Source organism: Nycticebus coucang, chromosome 17, assembly GCF_027406575.1.
Source record: "Nycticebus coucang isolate mNycCou1 chromosome 17, mNycCou1.pri, whole genome shotgun sequence".
Taxonomy (NCBI): domain Eukaryota; kingdom Metazoa; phylum Chordata; class Mammalia; order Primates; family Lorisidae; genus Nycticebus; species Nycticebus coucang.
This window is the reverse complement of record NC_069796.1, coordinates 13,034,349-13,054,442: the sequence shown is the minus strand read 5'-3', so window position 1 is coordinate 13,054,442 and position 20,094 is coordinate 13,034,349. Positions and strand designations below refer to the sequence as shown.

The following is a 20,094-nucleotide window of genomic DNA, read 5'->3' as shown; positions in this document are numbered from 1 at the left end:
TGGGAGGCCAAGGTGGTTGGATTGCTCAAGCTCAGGAGTTCAAGATCAGCCTGAGCAAGAGTAAGACCTCATCTCTAATAAAAATAGAAAAAAAAAAAAAAAAGCTGGGCATGGTGGTACATGCCTATAATCGCAGTAACTTGGGAGACTGAGGCAAGAGGATCTCTTCAGCCCAAGAGTTTGAGGCTGTTGTGAACTATGATGATGCCACAGCACCCTACCCAAGGCAATAAAAAAAAAAAGAAGAAAAAGGAAAAGAAAAATTAAAAAATTTTAAAAAGATGCAGTAACTATGAACTTTTTCTCTTTAAGTAAACACAACTTTTTTATTTACTCAAACAGCAGTTATAATTTTTTTAGGATTAGTGGTAAAATCCATTTTTGTTAAAAGACGAGTAAATGTAAAGTAAACACGGGAGCGCAGGCTAGTTTTTTCAAGGAATTTACCAAGAAAGTGAAGAAGCTATAAGATAGAACTTAACGGGGAAACATAGGGTCAAAATAAAGCATTACTTCCTTTTAAGATTAGAGAATTGACCTCACTACACAATAACAAAGAGCTGTAGATGGAAAAAAAGAGGCTAAAAGGAGAAAACTATGAAGCTTATCTAAGGGGAAAGAGAAATGAATGACCTCTACTTCAGAATATTCTCTAATTTCTATTAATATCATTAGGCTTGACAATGTTCTTTCATAAAAATTATAAAAGATATCTGACAATTTTAACTTACTATATATCACTGGACAACTTCCAAAATATCTTATAAAAAGATTTACATCCAAGGCAGCACTAGAAAGAATTAGTTTCAAAGTTGGGTGCTTTTGCAACAAATCTCTTAACTTTGTAAGTAAAAAATCACTAAATCGATCCCTTTCATGTACTTCATCCTGTAATAAACAAATAAAACCACAGAACGGTTAAAACTATAAATGACTAAGTCTTTAAAATAATGGCATTATTGGGTTTGGACTGATTTAAATTAAATGTGGAAAGGCCAATCGACATTAGTGAAAATTTTGTATTATGGACAATTCAGAAATAATCAGACATTCACCACCACCTACTGTGGATGACAAAAGTACAGTCTTCCTTCAGTACCTGTGGGAAACTTGTTCTAGGACTTTCCTTATATCAAAATCCATGGATGCTCAAGTCCTTGATATAAAATGGCATGGTGTTTTGCATATACCCTTTGCACATCCTTTTATATACTTTAAGTCATCTCTAGATTGCTTATAACACCTAACATGGGGCTCAGCGCCCATAGCACAGTGGTTATGTAGCCAGCCACATACACTGAGGCTGGTGGGTTTGAACCTGGCCCGGGCCAGCTAAAGAATGACAACTGCAACAAAAAATAGCCAGGCATTGTGGCAGGCACCTGTAGTCCCAGCTACTTGGGAGGCTGAAGCAAGAATTGCTTAAGCCCAGGAGTTTGAGGTTGCTGTGAGCTGTGATGCCACTGCACTCTACAGAGAGTGTCAAAGTGAGACTCTGTCTCAAAAAAAAAAAAAAAACTAATATGGTATAATGTATGTAAATACTTTTTATACCATATTGTTTAGGGAATAATGACGAAAAAGTTCAGTATAGATGCCATTTTTTTTTAATATTTTCAAAACTCATTTGTTTGAATCCATGGATATGGAGCCCACAGAGACAGAGGGCCAACTGTACTGCTCTTGTTTCCCACAGAATATAAGACCACATAAACTATAACAAATTCTAAATAAGTCCAATTTACTGTTCTTTTAATACATACAAAATCTATTTAAAAATGCTTCTGGTTGCATCATGGCTCAGGTGCATACTTCAGTAAGTTTATGAAAGTTGTTTCTTATAATGTAAACCTTAATCTAAATTGATTTTTTCTGAAATTACCTAGATAAAAAACTTACAATTTTTTTTTTTTTTTTTTTGTAGAGACAGAGTCTCAACTGTACAGCCCTTGGTAGAGTGCCGTGGCATCACACAGCTCACAGCAACCTCCAACTCCTGGGCTTAGGCGATTCTCCTGCCTCAGCCTCCCGAGTAGCTGGGGCTACAGGCGCCCGCCACAACGCCCGGCTAAACAATTTTTTGTTTTTTTTTAATACAGGATCTCACTCTGTTGCTTGGACTATCATAGCTCACTGCAATCTCAAACTTCTGGGCTCAAGCAGTCCACCTGCCTTGGCCTCCCAAGTAGCTGGGACTACAGGTACATGCCACCATGACTGGCCAGTTTTGTAGAAATGGTGTCTTGTTATGTTGCTAAGACTGGTCTTGAACTCCTGACCTCAAGCCATCCTCCCACCTCAGTCTCCCAAAACATTAGGATTACAGGTGTGAGCCACTACACCCAGTCTATAATTCTTTAATATAGGAATAATTCATCTGCTTAGTTCACTGACAGCTGGTTAATTTGGCAGCTTAACCATGATGTTAACTGACTATAAAGTATACTCCTATGAGGAGGAAATATATGACAAAAAAGGAGGGATCAGAAAACCAAGAATAGAAAAGGAAAACTGTCATTTCTGAAGAACTCTAAATACACACATCTATATTTTTTAAACTACCTATTTATTTTCCTCTAATAAAATCTGATGGTCTTATTCTGCATTTGATACAAAATATTTCTAATAATTATAGACAAAAATAACCTGATTGCAATAGCATATTCAAAAGAATAAACTGATTCTCACTTTTACCCTATTCCAAAAAATGTAATTATATATTTAAACTTTAAGCAATCTGAGTGACATATGGCAAATTCAGCAATATTCTTACCACAATAACATGTGTCACAGTTGACAAGGTGCTATCACCTGCCATCAATGTACGAAGTAATACCCCATTAGTGCAAAATGTCAGAAGTGTCTTTGGAGAAACCCTTTTTAAAAAAAAATCAAAAAAAATGCACAATTAAAAATATTTTACTTAATTAAAACATGACCACATTAAATGCTAGACTTATATATCCTTTAGTAAGTATTACAAATATAATAGTGTTCTGGTATGCATAGTTTATTAGCAAAGTTATGTGATTTTGCAAGGTTATATAAGATTGCCTTGACAACAGCCTTTTATTAACTAAGTGATATAATTCATTAAAGAACCGAAATAGCTTTAAAAAAAAAAAAAAGGCCTTTAACACTTTTTGCTTGAGGAAAAAGACATCACTAATTAAATCATATTTTTTAGTCACTTTTAAAAACAAAGAAATAGTATACTACTTATCAAGAGGATATTTCTAGTACTATAGGTTGAGCATCCCTTACCCAAAATGCTTGGGACCAAAAGTATTTTGGATTAGAGATTTTTTTGGACTTGTATTATTATCAGCTCACCAATCCAAATCCAAAAATCTGAAATTCAAAATGCTTCAATGAACACTTCCTCTGAAGGTCACGTCAGCACTCAAAAGTTTCAGATTTTGGAGCATTTTGGATTTTAGATTTTTTTAATTTGGGATGCTCAACCTGTACTACTGCTAATAAATTTAATCACTAATATTTGGTAACTGCATACTCTAAATTTCACACCCAAACTGTGCTCTAGGTGCTTTCATTAGCCTCATTTTATAGATGAGGAAAATGAGGATCAAAGAAGTAAAATAATTGGCACTTGATCATAAAATGAAATTTTTATCTTGGATCCAAACACTTTTTCAAACTATTCAAAATCTCTCTTAGATATGATGTCAACATCCTAATACAGACTTAGAGTAAAACAATTATCTAACTTTGCAACTAACATACCCTCTCTACTTTAAGAGAAATATAAACATTCAGTCTTTTCTAAGCATGATAAAACATAGAATACATGAGAATCATCTTTACCTGCTTTCTAATCGAATCTGATAACCAATTGTTTGACCGATCCTTTCCCTTCTCTCTGCAGCAACTCTTTCAGCCACAGCAATTGCTGCTAATCGTCTTGGTTGAGTACAAAATATACGGCAGGGGATGCCATTTTTAAAGCAATCATCTAAAAGGAACTGAGGAATCTGAAACAAAAGTTACAAAATACCATAAAATGACATGACTACATACCTGGAAAAATCCAAGTAAATCAACTAAAAAACTTAGAACTAAAAAAGTTCTACAATGTGTCCATATATAATCATAAAAACAACTTTCATGTAACTAGTAATAAAGTTTTAAAATGTACTTTCAAAAGATGTGGTTCATGGGCGGCACCTGTGGCTTGGTGGGTAGGGTGCCAGTCCCATATACCATGGGTGGCGGGTTTGAAGCCAGCCCCAGCCAGCTAAAACATCAGTGGCAACTGCAACAAAAAATAGCCAGGCATTGTGGCGGGTGCCTGTAGTCCCAGCTACTCGGGAGGCTGAGGCAAGAGAATCACTTAAGCCCAAGAGTTGGAGGTTGCTGTGAGTCATGATGCCATGGCACTCTCCCGAGGGTGACAGACTGAGATTCTGTCTCAAAAAAAATAATAATAAATAAATACTTTAAATTTAAAAAATTAATAAAACTATTTTTAAAAAAGATCTGGTTCACAAAAGAAACTAAACCTAAAATACCTAAATTCAAATTTTTCCAAAAATATTTAAGGGTTACATGAACACCAAAAAATGCTGCTGAAAAACACAGAACCTATGCTATAATCCTGGATAGGAACAATCAATATTTTAAAAATGTTAATTTCCCCTAAGTTATTCTATAAAGTCAATGGAATGAAAATAAAATTTCCATTGGGATTCTTTAAAAAGTGAAAAGCATAAAGAAAACAAAAATAGCCTATTAATGACAGGACTGCAGATAAATAAAATTTAAATGGGATGCAAAGATTTAAAATCAAAAGTGAAAGTCTTACCCATCCATTCCCCACCACCAGTTACTACTGTTAAGTTGGTAATAAAATCTTTCCAGAAAAAAAAAAAAACCATTTATACAACTCAGAATATTTGTGGTTTTTATTCACAGAAAGTGATTACTGTACTTAGATTATAATTTATAGTTTTCTCTTACCACATCTACCCAACCCACTTTAACAGCTACATATTCCATCTTATGGATGTGGTGTAATTTAACAATGACTACACATTTAAGTAATTTCTGGGTTTTTTACATTATTGATGTTTATTATAAACAAGGTTGGTTTAAGCATCTATTTCCACATACTTCTGCAAAGATGTATATAATATAAATCACTAGCAGTGAAAATTATGAGTCAAAGAGTACATAAATTTTTTATTTAGATTATAAAATGCTCAAGTTACCCTCCAAAACAATTCAACAAAGCAGAAGGGTTATTTTCAATACCCATATAAATACTTAACATTATCAATTTTTTAAATTTCTATCAATTTGATACTTTAAAATATCATCTGTGTTACAATTTTTTTTTTTTTTGAGATAGAGTCTCACTCTGTTGCCTAAGCTAGAGTGCCATGGCATCAGTCTACCTCACAGCAACATCAAACTCCTGGTTCAAGCGACCCGCCTGCCTCAGCCTCCTGAGTAGCTGGGACAACAGGTACCCACCACAATGCTCAGCTTGCTCAGGCTGGTCTCAAACTTTTGAGCTCAAGAGATCCTCTCACCTCAGCCTCCCAGAGTGCTAAGATTATAGGTGAGAGCCACCCTGTCTAGCCCTGATTTTCATTTCTTTAAATGTGAAAAAAAGAGAACATCTTTCATACCTGTCCTACCCCTCAGGTTGTTTTTTTTTTTTTTTTTTTTAGCTTGACTAGTTCACCCAGAAACATAAATGCACAAGAACCACCAAGAAATATCTTTAAAGAGATGGGAAAATTACAGAAAATCAAAGATTAAAAAAAAAAAAATCTGAAAGAAGTTGGAGAGAAAAAAAAACCATCTTACCTGAGGAATGCCTGTGGCTCAGTGGGTAGGGTGCCAGCCCCATATACCAAGGGTGGCAAGTTCAAACCCTGCCCCAGCCAAACTGCTACAAAAAAAAAGCCAGGCATTTTTCCAGGCGCCTGTAGTCCCAGCTACTTGGGAGGCTGAGGCAAGAGAATCACCTAAGACCAGGAGTTGGAGGTTGCTGTGAGCTGTGATGCCACAGCACTCTACCAAGGGCAATAAAGTGAGACTCTGTCTCTAAAAAAAACCACCTTACCTACACAGGGGCAGACAAGAATTCCATCTAACCTCTCCTCAGAAACCATCCATGCAAGAAGGGTAGATTATGAAAGTGTTGAGATAAAAATCCCCACCAGCCTAGAATTCTATACCTTGAAAAATTGTTCAAAAATGAAGGAAAAATGAAGACCTTTTCAAACAAAAAGTGAGCATTTGTTGGCAGTATACCTGCCTTGAAAATAATATAGGCCAAACTTGAACCTTCAAAAAGAAGAACACTGCAGAAGTGAAGGTAAAATGAAAATTTTATTTTTCTTATTCTTAATTAATCTAACAAATAAATACGTTCAAAAGAATAATAGTAACAATGTATTTGATTACATATATTTATCTTTTATGTAAGTGTGAACATATGTATGCTTATATGTAAGTGGAATGACAATGATCCAGGGACAGGAGGAAGGAATTAGGATAATTTTGGTATTTCAGGTACTAACACTACCTGTAAAGTTATATAGTTTATTTGAAAAAGGAGTTGATTTAGTTGTAAATGTATATTGCAAACTCTAGGGCAACAACTAAAATAAGGTAGAAGATAATGAAGAGGAATATTATACTCATGTTGTAAATCATGAGTGGTACCCTTAACTGTGCAAAGGCTTTTTAGTTTGATCAAATCCTGTACAGGATCCTGGTACAGGAATACATAATGACATTAAAGATACATGTAACAAAAATTTCAAAAACAGACCGACATATTATAGAAACTTAGCATTTGATGAAAAATGGCATGGGTGGGGAAGGATAGATTATTAAATAAAAGTTATATTTAAACTAGATATTAAAGTGAGGAGAAAAATTAGATTTCTTCCTGATGGAAGTTATTTTATAGTTTTTAAAACTATAAATACAAAAGTATTAAAATGAAATATGAAAAGTTGAGTGCAGTGGTGTGCCCTTAGTTCTAGCTACTCAAGAGTATGAGACGGGAGGATCCCTGGAGGCCAGGAGTTCAAGACTGCATTGAACTATGATTATCCTTGTAAATACACACTCCACTCTAGCTTGAGTAACACAGCAAGATCCTGTCTCTTTTAAAAACAATTTGTCTTTATCCACGTAGGGAAAATACTTGAAGATACTGGTCTGGGATAAAACTTGATGAGGAAGACCCACCCCCCAGCAATTGCAGCAACACCAAAAATAAACTGGGATTTGATCAAGCTAAAAAGCTTTTGCACAGTTAAGGGTACCACAAACAAAGCAAACAGTCAACCTTTGGAATGGGAGAAGATTTTTGCATGTTATGAATCTCACAAAAGCCTGATAACTAGAATCTACAGAGAACTCAAATTAAACAATAACAAAAGTGCAAATGACCCTCTCTATAAGTGGGCTAGAGATTGGAACAGAAACTTCTCCAAGAATGACAGATGAAAGGCCAACAAACACATGAAAAAATGCTCGTCTTTAATCATCGGAAATGCAAATCGAAACTACTCTAAGATATCACCTAACTCCAGCAAGATTAGCCCACATTACAAAGTTCCAAAACACCAGATGCTGGTGTGGATGTGGAAAGAAGGGAACACTTCTACACGGCTGGTGGGATTGCAAACTAATACAGCCTTTTTGGAGAGAAGTATGGAGAATCCTCAAAGATCTAAAAGTAGACCTTCCATTTGACTCTGCAATCTCATTACTAGGTATCTACCCAGAAGAACAAAAATTATTTTACCACAAAGACATTTGGACTAGAATGTTTATTGCAGCTCAATTCATAATCGCCAAGTCGTAGAAGCAACTTAAGTGCTCATCAATCCATGAATGGATCAACAAATTGTGGTAGATGTATACCATGGAATACACCATTTTATTCAGCCATTATAAAAGATGGAGACTTTACATCTTTTACAGTTACTTGGACGGAGTTGAAATACATTTTTCTTAGTAAAGTATCACAAGAATGGAAAAATATATATCCAATGTACTCCATACTAATATGAAATCAATATATAAACAATTACATGCTCATAAGAACAATAAACGCTAATATAATCCAGTTCGGGGGTAGAGGGAAGCAGGAGGGGGAGGGAGAGAACGTCTGGCAGAGGGAAGGAGGGCATGAGGCCAGATCTCACCTATTGTGCACATTGTGAAGGTGTATACACGCCCCCTGGATAAGGGGCTCTTCTACAAGTGTAACTTTACCCTGGAAGTGAGAACAATGTAACCTAACACTGTACCCCATGTTAATTTGAAAAAAATTAAAATAAATACTAAAAAAAAATTTTTTTAACATTTACAGCAAAATGTTTTTTAATCTTGGAGTATGAAATACCTTTCTCAGCATAGCCCAAAGCCCTAAAAAGATCGACAAGTTTGACTAAAATAAAGTAAAATCATGAAACATTTTAGCAAAGCTAAAAAGTAAACAAAACATTAGGAGAAATTATTTTTAAGATGCTTAATAGTCAATAGACATATCCATAATACATAAAATACTCTAAAAAATAAATTCAAAATGATTAAGTCAAAAGAAAAACAGAATATAAATTAGGAACTCACAGAAGATAAATAAATAAAAAGGTACTCAACTAAGAATCAAGGAAATGCAAATTAAAACACTGCTTATAAGTTTGATAAAGGTTAAAAAAATTCTATCTATTCTTGCCTAACCTTTAAAGAAACAGCAACATTCAATACTGTTTTACTAAGATACAGTGACTCTTTTTTTTTCTTTGCAGTTTTTGGCCAGGGCTGGGTTTGAACCGGCCACCTCTGGTATATGGGGCCAGCGCCCTATTCCTGTGAGCCACAGGCACCGCCCTACAGTGACTGTTTTTAGAGTTATTATACAATATCTAGTTAATCTATTAAAATTTAACTGCCATATCCTTAATCTGGCATTTCCACTTTTAGAAATTTGTATTATTGAAACACTCCCACAAACAAATATTAGGGTACAACATAAGACAGTAAATACAATACAAGAGTAAGATTCCTGCTTTGCCACTCCTTACTGTATTAACTAGGGTAGATTAACATTCTTGAATTTTAGTTTTTATTTCTCATTTGTAAAAAGAGATAATGAAACCTGTATGTTTTGGGGTCTCAAGAAGCTGAAAGGAGACAATTCTTGTAAAATCAATGACACAATAACTCATTTTTCATCATTTTTTTTTACATCATTACAAAAATGTTCAGGAATACTATGTAGTTGTTTAAAAAATGAAACATATAGGCACTAACATGAAAAAATATCCAATACATGACAAGTAAAAACAGCAAAATGTACGTATGCTATTATCCTGTTTTTAAAAACAAAACAATGTAAAGAAAACTAAAATAAAACACACAACCCCCTCCAAAAAAAACCCCACAAATATATATTCCAAGTTTCTGACAATAATGCAAAGGGAGAGGGTGGCAGGAGAATTAAAAATCTTTCATTTTCTATGTAATATTTTCCATAATATTCAAGTTTTACATGATGAAAATGATTAAGAAAAAAATTCAAAAAGCACTTAACTTTATAATACTACTAAAGGCAAGATGAAACTGGCTAACAATCCTACTTTAAAGTCTGTTTTATTTCATATTTCACTGAAAAGAAACATTAGTGACCAGGCATAGTGGGTCACACCTGTAATCCTAGCACTCTTGGAGGCCCAGGTAAGTGGATTGCTTGAGCTCAGGAGTTCAAGACCAGCCTGAGCAAGAGCAAGACCCTGTCTCTACTAAAAACAGAAAAACTTGCTGGGCATGGTGGCAGATTCCTGTAGTCCCACCTACTCAGAAGGCTAAGGCAAGAGGATTGGTTGAGCCCAGGAGTTTGAGGTTGCTGTTAGCTGCTCTACCCAGGGTGACAAAGTGAGACTCTGTCTCAAAAAAAAAGAAAGAAAGAAACATTAGTATTTTACTTTAACTCCTTAAATAAGATACCCATCAAATTAACAGTATTTTCTTTAAAAAAATAAAGTATAAAATATTTAACTAATTAAATTCTCAAAGTATCCTTTCACATCAGTAAAATGATACACACAATTATGATAACAAGCTTCCATAATTCCAATACACAAATGACATTAAGAAAGACATTCAAATAATTTAAAACATATTTATATTTTATCAAAACTTCCATAATCTGTATTCAATATAATTAATTTGCTATAGTTAACACCTAATAACAAAATTTACTCATATTAAAACAATTATAACAATTTAAGACATGTGAACTCCAGATTCTCTGGAATGACTTCATGTAATTTCACCTAATCACTCACACTGAAGAAAAATCTTACTATCTTCAAATGAAAATTTTTAATTATTTTTTACAGGTTCAACTTTTAAGGACAAAGAGTTATATTTCTATAAAAATATTTAAGTCCTATAAGTAAATAACTGGTATAGTTTATATTGAATTTCTCCTGTGACCTTGCATTACCCATTGACTAGGTTTATCAAACCAACCAATACAAACATAGGATATCTTAAACAAATGTCAAAAGAAAACTGTGTCCATAAAAGAGGAAAAATGTATAAATATATTGACTATTTAATCTGAATGTAAGTAATTTTAGTACTGATGCTGAAATGCTGCAACATAAACATAAAGAAAAAGTCATATTTACTTAACTACTTCCAATCTGTTTCCCTGTGAGTAAAGCTCCATGATAATGAGGTACTTTGATTCCAAACACCCACACTGTATCATATCATAATAATTCCATTCCACAGTCAACTTTAATATTAATAATTGTTGCTGTTGCAATCTCTAAAACTCCCTTTGAAAGGTGGTAATTATCAGTACTATTTCATAAATGAGGATGACAGCTCACAGAGGTTACAAAACTATCCTAAAACCTCCTCTAGGAAACTAGAATTTGAACCCATGGCCCAAGCCCATGTTCCTTCCCAAATACTAAATCACATCGTCAAGCTCTGTTTATAAAGAAAGGCCAAATGCACTAGTTTAAAAATATACAATTTAAAACATCTCCTTCCTACAAATACTCAAAATGAACACCTGGTAGTACATTACTTCTGAAATAACCATTATTAAAATAATCAGAAGTTTCTTTTTATGTTTTTTAATATACATAGTATAAATTTGATCAAAAACTACAATATGGGATAAAATTTGTTTCTGCTATAAACAACAAAAAAGAAACAAACCTGTGTGGTCTTTCCAGATCCAGTTTCTCCTACAATCAAAACTACTTTATTTTCCTTTATTATTTTAACAATTTCTTCTTGTTTCTCAAACACTGGTAAAGACTGCCTAAATGAATCAAATTCAGATTCTCCTCTTTTCACTGGAATCTGAGGTATGCCATTGTTGAGTCTCCCACTTGTCTTGCTCATTTCCCGGTTCTCTTTGAAAAAGAATAAAGAACAAAAAATTTATGATCAACATTGAAAAAGAGTTAAAAATAAAATTAAGTGATTTCTAATGTAATTCCTTTCAGCACTCAGTCTATATAAAATTAGCAAGCAATACCTCAACTGTTAAACTCCTACACTTGCATCCTTATGGAACATACTTCATATTTCAGTGCTAATTAGAAAGCAAACGTCCCAGGTGTATTTCTGGTGCATAATTTTTAACAATGAATAAAAATCCATATCAATATCTATTAAAAGCAAAACAATTTTGATAATCAAAATGACTTTCAGGCTCACTGTAAGTTTCTATCAGTAATGCTGCAGAAAATTAAAAGTTCATAATAGGAAGCAACATACATTTTACTTCTATGTATGATCTATTGCATACTATACAAAAAACATTACAACAAAAGAAAATACTCCATATGTGTTTAGTGATACATGTAAAATTAAGTGATCAAATAGAACATGTGTAAATTTAAGGTCCTAATGCTTATTAACAAATTTCCTAATTGAGCATTTTAGCCAACATTCATATTTAACTAAACAGGCAGAAATAAAGAAGAGGCATGATCTTCATTTAGATCAAAATATTGTATGCTTATATTTAAAATTTAAGTTCTTTGATAGGACCACTTATTTTCTACATTTTTTATTTTCTACATTTCCAACCAAGTTCAATAAACAATTATAATTATGCAAATTCCATCATCATAAACATTGAAGTTTTATCACTAGGGATGCAATTTTCTCATATAGTAAAATTACAAATTCATTTTATAACCTAAAGATATTATTTATCTACCTTTGAGCAATTCAATATACTAAAAAGTCTATCCCATATTTTACCATAAGGTAAAGGCCCAATTCAAAATCTCACTCCTTAGTGTGCCACAGCAGAGTAAGGTAGGAAAGTTCAGACCTTGGAAGTCAAATCCCAGCTCTGCAGTTTACTGGCTGGTTGAGTGCCTTTGAACAAATTATTTAACTCTTCTGAGCCTCAGTTTCTTCACCTGTGAAATAGGGGAAATTCCTACCTTGCAAAGGTTGCTATGAGGCCCTATAAAGGGTTTAGCATACTGAGCACAGTAAGTGCTCAATAAATGGTAGCTATTATTATTACACTTTTAAAAAAAGACTTGGTTCAACTACATGACATGCCCTAACACTGCATTTTGTTCCAAAATGTTCACAACTCTTAATCATTTCTAACAAACTGCTCAAATTAAGAAATCTTATTTCATCTTAGTTTTTAAAAATAAATCTAAAATAGAAAAAGAACAATCATCAAATAATAAGGTAGACAAGGAAGCTCCCCAGAAAATACATACCAGCTTCAACTGCAAACACATTTCCTCTTTCTGTCTTAGGCAGAAGTTCAGTACGCTCTTTATTGGTGACAGGAAATCTTTGAATTAGGCTCCTAATAGCATGTTTTGTATTATGAGTCAAATTACAGGTCATCATTGCATGAGCTGTTTCTGATCCATCTTTCTTCTTCACAGTTAGGTATCTATTTGCTCCCTTTCTGAATATTAATAAAAATCATTTATTTACTATACGTAGTCATCTTGTTCACACATGATGTATGCCTACTTAGAAAATACGTCTCAAATAAAACACCGAAAAAAAATCAAAATGCTTTGGGATAAGATGCTGAAAGTCAAAAAACTTCACTGAAGAGAGGTTTGAGCTAAAGTGGCCATGGGAGTATTTTCAATTAAAATTTCAAAGTGCTGCAAATCTAATCTTAATCAGCAAAAAAAGGCTTACTTACCCATAACTGTTAAAGTTTGTCTTTAGCAGAATTCATGGTAGATGAAACCATCACCAGCTAATACATGCTGTGAAGCACACAGTGGAAAAAAAGTAATAATCTGAACAAAGGAACCTAAAATTATAATGAAAAAGTTATGGTTCATTGTTCAGACAAATACCCACTGAATGTTTGCACAGTATGTTGGTAATGTCATACTTCCATGAAAACCTGTTAAGAGAGCCAAGTTTAGTAGCTAGACCAAAAAAAGCACAAACCAGATTACTGACAACTATTTTCAGATGCCTTTTTTTTTAAATCAAAGAATTGTCAAAGCTTCTGGTTCTACCCTTCAATTATAAGGTAATAATGATTTATAACTGCTCTAGTTATTTGTTGTATTTGTTTCTACAACTGGTCCAGGACTGATTACAGTTTATGACTTTTGTAGCTCCAAGAGAACTAGATATAATGTTACACACAACAGAAATCCCAAATGTGTTTTGAATGATTAGATAATGTACTGATAACCTATAATCCAGCAATGTAGTTAGTGCTGGTTAAAAGCTCAGGCTCCAGAAGCACACAGACCTGGGGCTGAATCCTACTTCTACCATCTACTAGCTTAGCTGTGAGACCACAAGACAATTATTTAATAGTTCTGAACCTAAGATAATAATAGTACCTACCTCAAAAAATTATTCATATAAGATAATACATGTAAAGTACAATATCTATCACAGAGTAGACTCTAAATACATGCAAACTATTATTGTAATTACAGGCAAAGAAAATCACTTCTTAAATTTAAAAGTTACCAAAATATTCTATAAAATGCTTTACCATTTGTTAATATCACTATCATACTATAGAAATGAGCAACATAGCCACAAATACAACAAAAAATACATGTATAATTTTGTAATTTTCCTATTTTTCATTAGATATAAATTTTGTCAACAACAAAACCCTCACCATAAGAACAATGTTAAACTGGGATTAATCTACACAGTTTTAACAGTTAAGTCTTCTAAAGTGAGGCTTTTAATTTCTGGAAACTCCTTATTGAATTATATGCTTTCTATGCTACCATCTACTCCTTAACAAGTGCTTAGTGATGCTCAACATGATGACATAAAGATGAAATAGTTAAAATTTAACCTGATCCAGAAATGTTAATTATTTCCAACACAAATCAAAATTATTGGATTCTAGAGAAGTTCTCGGGAGTAGGTTCTTTTCCCACAGACTTTTCTGAAACTTCTGGACAGTCATTACAGACACGATCATTCAGTACCCTTCTGCAATGTTCACTTCATAAAATTTTAAGCACAAAAAGCAGAAAGTATGCTGAAATGAGCATTAGAGCCAAAGTCAAAAGCTAATGTTGGGCTACTACTAACCTTTCAACTAACTAAATAAATCATTTTCCTTTCTAACACTGGATACTGGTTAACTTAAAATTAAGACTCTAGTATTTTTAAGAGCTCCAAAATACTTTAATTTTCTTAAGTCATTTCAGAAAGGTTTCGCTATATTTCACTTTTCACTAATTTTCTTTGACGCATTCATTCAATCATTTGTCATATGTAAATTGAGCACCTACTGTATGCCAGGCACTATGGTAGGAACTGGAATTACAGAGTTGAATAAAATATAATCTCTTTCCTTTGCAAGCTCACAACTAAAGTATGAGTTAAGACTGAAACTTCCCTAACAGGAATTTCCCAATACTGTATTTATGTATAAAAATAACTCACAATAAGCAAGTGTGAAAATTTAGCCAATTTAAAATTTACTGAATTCAATTGCAACACAGATGGCAAGGCAGAAAGATAACATCAACTTGATAGCTATATGTTTTAGTAAGATTCTGTGGCTCTAACCTCTCATTCCAACCACATCCAGCACCACAGTCACACTGCTATTATAAAACTAAGAAAATTTTTGGTAAAATATTTACTTCATATTGTGAGGAATGAAACATTCAGAAGAGATTTGTCCTACCGTATAAACTAACACACTAAGATCTCATCATGCTTTTATTCCAATGCAACTGAAACTATGCTTTGATGGAAAACATATGAACCCCCTTTACTAAACAAAATTAGAAATTAGCTGTATGTGTGGAAAAGATATTAGATAAATGAAATTCACAATAATTTTTTAAATAAATGCAAACTCCAAGTGCAATTTTTAAGTAAATGTCATAAAATTATAGATAAGAACATCATAACCTCTAACTTTCAAAGGGTAAAAGCAAGTTAAGTTTTGGCATTTCCATGGCTTCTTTCTTTTAAAGAAAAATGATAATATATATAATCAAATGTAATGAAACTCTAATGTTAATCAATTTACAGAGCATGTTACTCAATATTTAGCTCAAATATAACCATATGCCTCAATATTCCCTACTCTCCAAATCTAGAGAGTAAACTTAAAAACTCACAGCCACCACGGAGATAATGTCTCAAAAAAAAAAAACAAAATAGGCATCCATTTGATGACTACTAAATACTCAATTCTGTATCACTTTAACTTATAGCAGCAGCAGACAGATGCAAAAATCTCTGAACCATTTTCTCCCCAATACTGTAATATAGAATTATAAATTTATTAAAGTTTGCATCATGGGCGGCACCTGTGGCTCAGTCGGTAAGGCACTGGCCCCATATACGGAGGGTGGGGGTTCAAACCCGGCCCCGGCTGAACTGCAACCAAAAAATAGCTGGGCGTTGTGGCGGGCGCCTGTAGTCCCAGCTACTCAGGAGGCTGAAGCAAGAGAATTGCTTAAGCCCAGGAGTTGGAGGTTGCTGTGAGCTGTGTGATGCCACAGCACTCTACCGAGGGCCATAAAGTGAGACTCTGTCTGTACAAAAAAGAAAAAAGTTTGCATCATACTAATTTGTACTTTTTTATGATTACCTAACAACTAATTAACCAACCAGTTAACTTTGTGTTGTCACTAAACTGAACACAGTTGCTTTCATGTCATGGTCATTATAAGCAACTTAGAGATGAAACCCATCTAATATTTCTGATCTAACTCCTCACTGCACATAATACATTGCTATGAACTCATTGAGAAGATCAAAAATTAATTAGCTAAACAACCGTATTCAAATTCCGGATGTGACACTTGCTGTGTGATTCCGGGAAAATTTACTTAATATCTCTAGGATTAAACCTCATCTGTTATATAAGTACCAAATATTATTAATAACAGAATCTACCTTATCAAACTGTTGATAGTATTAAATAAGCTATTTAAAGCACCTAGCACAATGCCCATTGCACAACAGCACTTAATAAACATTAGCTCCTGCCTCTAGGCAGAATGCAGCTCTGCTGACACCTTGATTTTAGCCCATGGGACCTGTGTTGAACTTCTGATCTCCCAAACTGTTTTAAGGTAATAAATCTGTGTTGTTTTGGCCACTAAAAAAAAAAGGTTAGCTCCTATTATTGGGTACTGCAGGTTTATTTTTTTTATATATTTACAGTTTATTCTGCATTCCATTAACTTATGTTTTTATTTTTTACTTTATTTTTATTTTTTTCTCTTAATTTTTTTATTAAATCACAACTGTATACATAAGTGCATTTATGGGGTACAATGTGCTGATTTTATATGCAATTTGGAATGCTTACATCAGACTGGTTAACATAGCCTTTACTTCACTTTCTTAATTATTGTGTTAAGACAGTTATACTCTACTCTTAGTATATTTGCCATGTACCCTTGCAATATGCACCATAGGTGAGGTCCCACCAATTACCCTCCCTCCAAGCCATCTCCCCCCTCCCCTCCCCTCGCCTTCCTCTTCCCTCCATCCTGGGCTATGGTTGTGTTTTATCGTTTCTTTAAAGCCATTTTTCCTAATTTAGCTGAGGGAAGAGAAGGAGAATGCAGCATGCAAATTCCCAAGGCAAGAGAGGCAGTAACCCAAATCTGAAAGGGGAGCTTCCTTATAGGCTGGAGCCTTCTGGTCAGGGTGGGTGGAGTACTTCACCTACTAAGCAGTCATTTAGCAGTCAGAGAATAAGAAGATGCACTTGGAAAAATCTACTTTCATATACTTTTGTACTTCCTTATTCCAAAAATTTTTAACAAAGTTCATTCTGTAAATTCCATTTTATCTACCCTTGACTAAGAAAAATAAATAAGAAAGTGTGCTCTTAGGACCAGAATAGTGACCTCAATTGAGAGAAAAAAGTAAAGAAATTATGAGGTGAAATTTTTGTTATGTGAAATCTGACTAGAATTTTAAAGAAATGAGGATGTTACTCCAAGAAGAACATTTTACTAAAAGAGGAATTATTTTAAAAAATTAAAACCAAAGTAAATTCAACTTTTAAGGAGAATATGAAAAATAAAGTCCATCACAAATGGCTTCATTTTGAAAGAAATGATATCAAAAAAGAAAAAATCAGAAAAATATAGTTATCCAGAAAGTCTCAAATCTATTTTTAAAAACCTTACAAAAGCCCAAAATAAACTATAGAATCTTAACTAAAACAAAAGGATTAACCATTTATACTTTACATTTAAGAAAACAGGCCTTCAACGTGAAGAGATTTGACTAAATCTGGAGAATGAGGCAATGAGCAAGTAGAAAAACCATCCAGGCTTTCTGCCCTTTACTTCACAACAGGTAGCCTCTCAAATAGGAACTAAGGAACCAAGATACCACATACATGCATGTGTGTGCACACACAGAGATTGCTAAATCAATGAAGTTAATGCTAAGAGATTTAAAAAAAAAATCTTTGCCAAAGGGTAAATACAGAAGTCCATGAAATATAAGTTAGGTACAAATTGTCATATAAATTAAAAAAGAGGCTTTGAGAATTACTTTCAAAGTGGTTTAGTTCTTTATATGAAAAGAAGGAAAAGCATTTGAGAATCACAAGGACCACTGAATATACACTGTACAAAGTTTGCTCAAAGGTGAAAAGGGGAGCAAAGAAGCTAGGATGTTTCCTAAGAACAGGGTCTGGGAGCACAGAGGTTACAGGCCTTAAGGACTAGACAGGCCAGCAGGATTGCCTTGCTTCCTTTGGCATATCTCCTTTTTCCTCCCTCCCTGTCTCGTTCTCACTCTTCAATGTTTCCTCATATGCCTTTTTTGTTCTGATAACTTCTTTCTTGATCTCTTAATCTCCTCCCCAGGTAGTTCTCCATTCTGGATCATCCCTTAAATAATATGCTACTAAACAGAAGTAATAGTAGTCTATTCTAAAGGACTGCTCTTCTAAGAATAATTTTTTTTTTTTTTTGAGACAGAGTCTCACTATGTCGCCCTCGGGTAGAGTGCTGTGGCATCACAGCTCACAGCAACCTCAAACTCTTGGGCTTAGGTGATTCTCTTGCCTCAGCCTCCCAAGTAGCTGGTACTACAGGTACTCACCACAACACTCGGCTATTTTTTGGTTGCAGTTGTTATTGTTATTTAGCAGACCCAGGCCAGGCTGGAACCTACCAGCCTCAGTGTATGTGGCAGGTGCCCTACTCACTGAGGTACGGGGGCCAAGCCCTCTAAGAATAATTTCTAACAATCATTTCTCAGTCACCTGTTTCGAATTCAAAACTCATTTAACCACAGAAATAATGTAGCTACAGAACTGTACAGTTACAAAGGTGTTTTTCAGTGCAAGTCCAAAACCTCTTATCTGTATCTCTTAACTCCAAGCAGCACTGAAAACTAGAAGTTTTTTCCTAAGTCCACAGTAAACTGATTTAGCAACAAAGTCTAATTAAATTGACATGAGGTTAATAGTCTTTATCTTGCTATAAATATCCATACACTTTCCAGGAAAAATATGAATATGAGTAAAGGTGATGCCTGGTGTAGGGAAGGGGCTATGGGGGGCAGGACCTTCACAGCCTGGGAAATGCTCAGGGAGTGACCCCCCCCCCCAAACCACTTTTCCTCCTTCAACAACATCCTTTCTACCTGCCAGAAGTCATGTAACCCATGCATACTTTCCTGGTTATCGGCCAAGTACACAATTTTTCCTCTTTAAGGATCCTCTCCCAAACCCAGGCAAAAGAGGGACCTCTCGCAAACCCACAAGGAGGGAGAGTTGACCCAAGTGGAAATGGTGCGAAATTAAGAAGTGAAGCCATGAAAGACAGAGAGAGGCAAAGCCAGACAGGAGATGAGAGGTAGGATGGCCTCGGGAGGACTGACACAGCTGATGCTGCAACCAGCACCTGAACTGTGGAAACAGCTTCATTTACAGTATCTTAACAAGGTTGTGTAAATCTTAGCACATGGGGTAGAAATTATCCTTAAAGAGGAAAAACGGTATACTTGCCAATAATAGGGAAAGTATGCAAGGGCTACATGACTTCTGGCAGGTGGAAAGAATGTTGTTAAAGGTTGGGGTTTGCTCCCTGAGCGTTTCCCAAACTGTGGGGGCCTTGCCACTCACAGCCTATTCCCCACAGCCTGGACTTTATCAGGGATATTACATAACATTTTGCAAATGTACCCTTACATCTTTATAAACTCTGAATCTCAAATACATTTGGCCCACCTATTTCTGGAAAAAGTGTTGTGGCTCTGTTTTCCGGTTTTATATTCAAGTGCAACATTTTACTTACCTAATGAACTATAATACGGGCATGCTCAGAAATCTAAGTTGAGATCACTGTTCAAGACTGGCCTTAGTGGTGTTCAAAATGGACATTTACCTAAGCTGGCCTTAGTGGTGTTCAAAATGGACATTTACCTAAGCTAAATCCCCTGTCTCAGTAAGTAATACATCACTGTAGTGGACATTCATATGCAGGACATTCCTATATCCATTCACTACTTTCGTCTTAGGATATTCTCATTTATTTTGTAATATTTTTGTTTAATAAAGTTTTATTTTCCCTCTTCTTAACA

At 34.4% G+C, this 20,094-nt stretch overlaps 1 protein-coding gene across 4 annotated transcripts in view; it reads right to left on the bottom strand.

The window, feature by feature from the left end:
* YTHDC2 (YTH N6-methyladenosine RNA binding protein C2) overlaps positions 1 to 20,094 on the bottom strand; it is a 67,683-nt gene that overhangs the window by 44,376 nt on the left and 3,213 nt on the right. For all 4 annotated transcript variants that reach the window (XM_053566917.1, XM_053566916.1, XM_053566918.1 and 1 more), the window contains exons 3-7: positions 12,774 to 12,970; positions 11,233 to 11,432; positions 3,826 to 3,992; positions 2,774 to 2,876; positions 732 to 888 (exon numbers count right to left, since the gene is read on the bottom strand). In XM_053566917.1, coding sequence (XP_053422892.1) covers positions 732 to 888; positions 2,774 to 2,876; positions 3,826 to 3,992; positions 11,233 to 11,432; positions 12,774 to 12,970 — 824 coding nt within the window. The remainder of the gene's footprint in view (positions 1 to 731; positions 889 to 2,773; positions 2,877 to 3,825; positions 3,993 to 11,232; positions 11,433 to 12,773; positions 12,971 to 20,094) is intronic.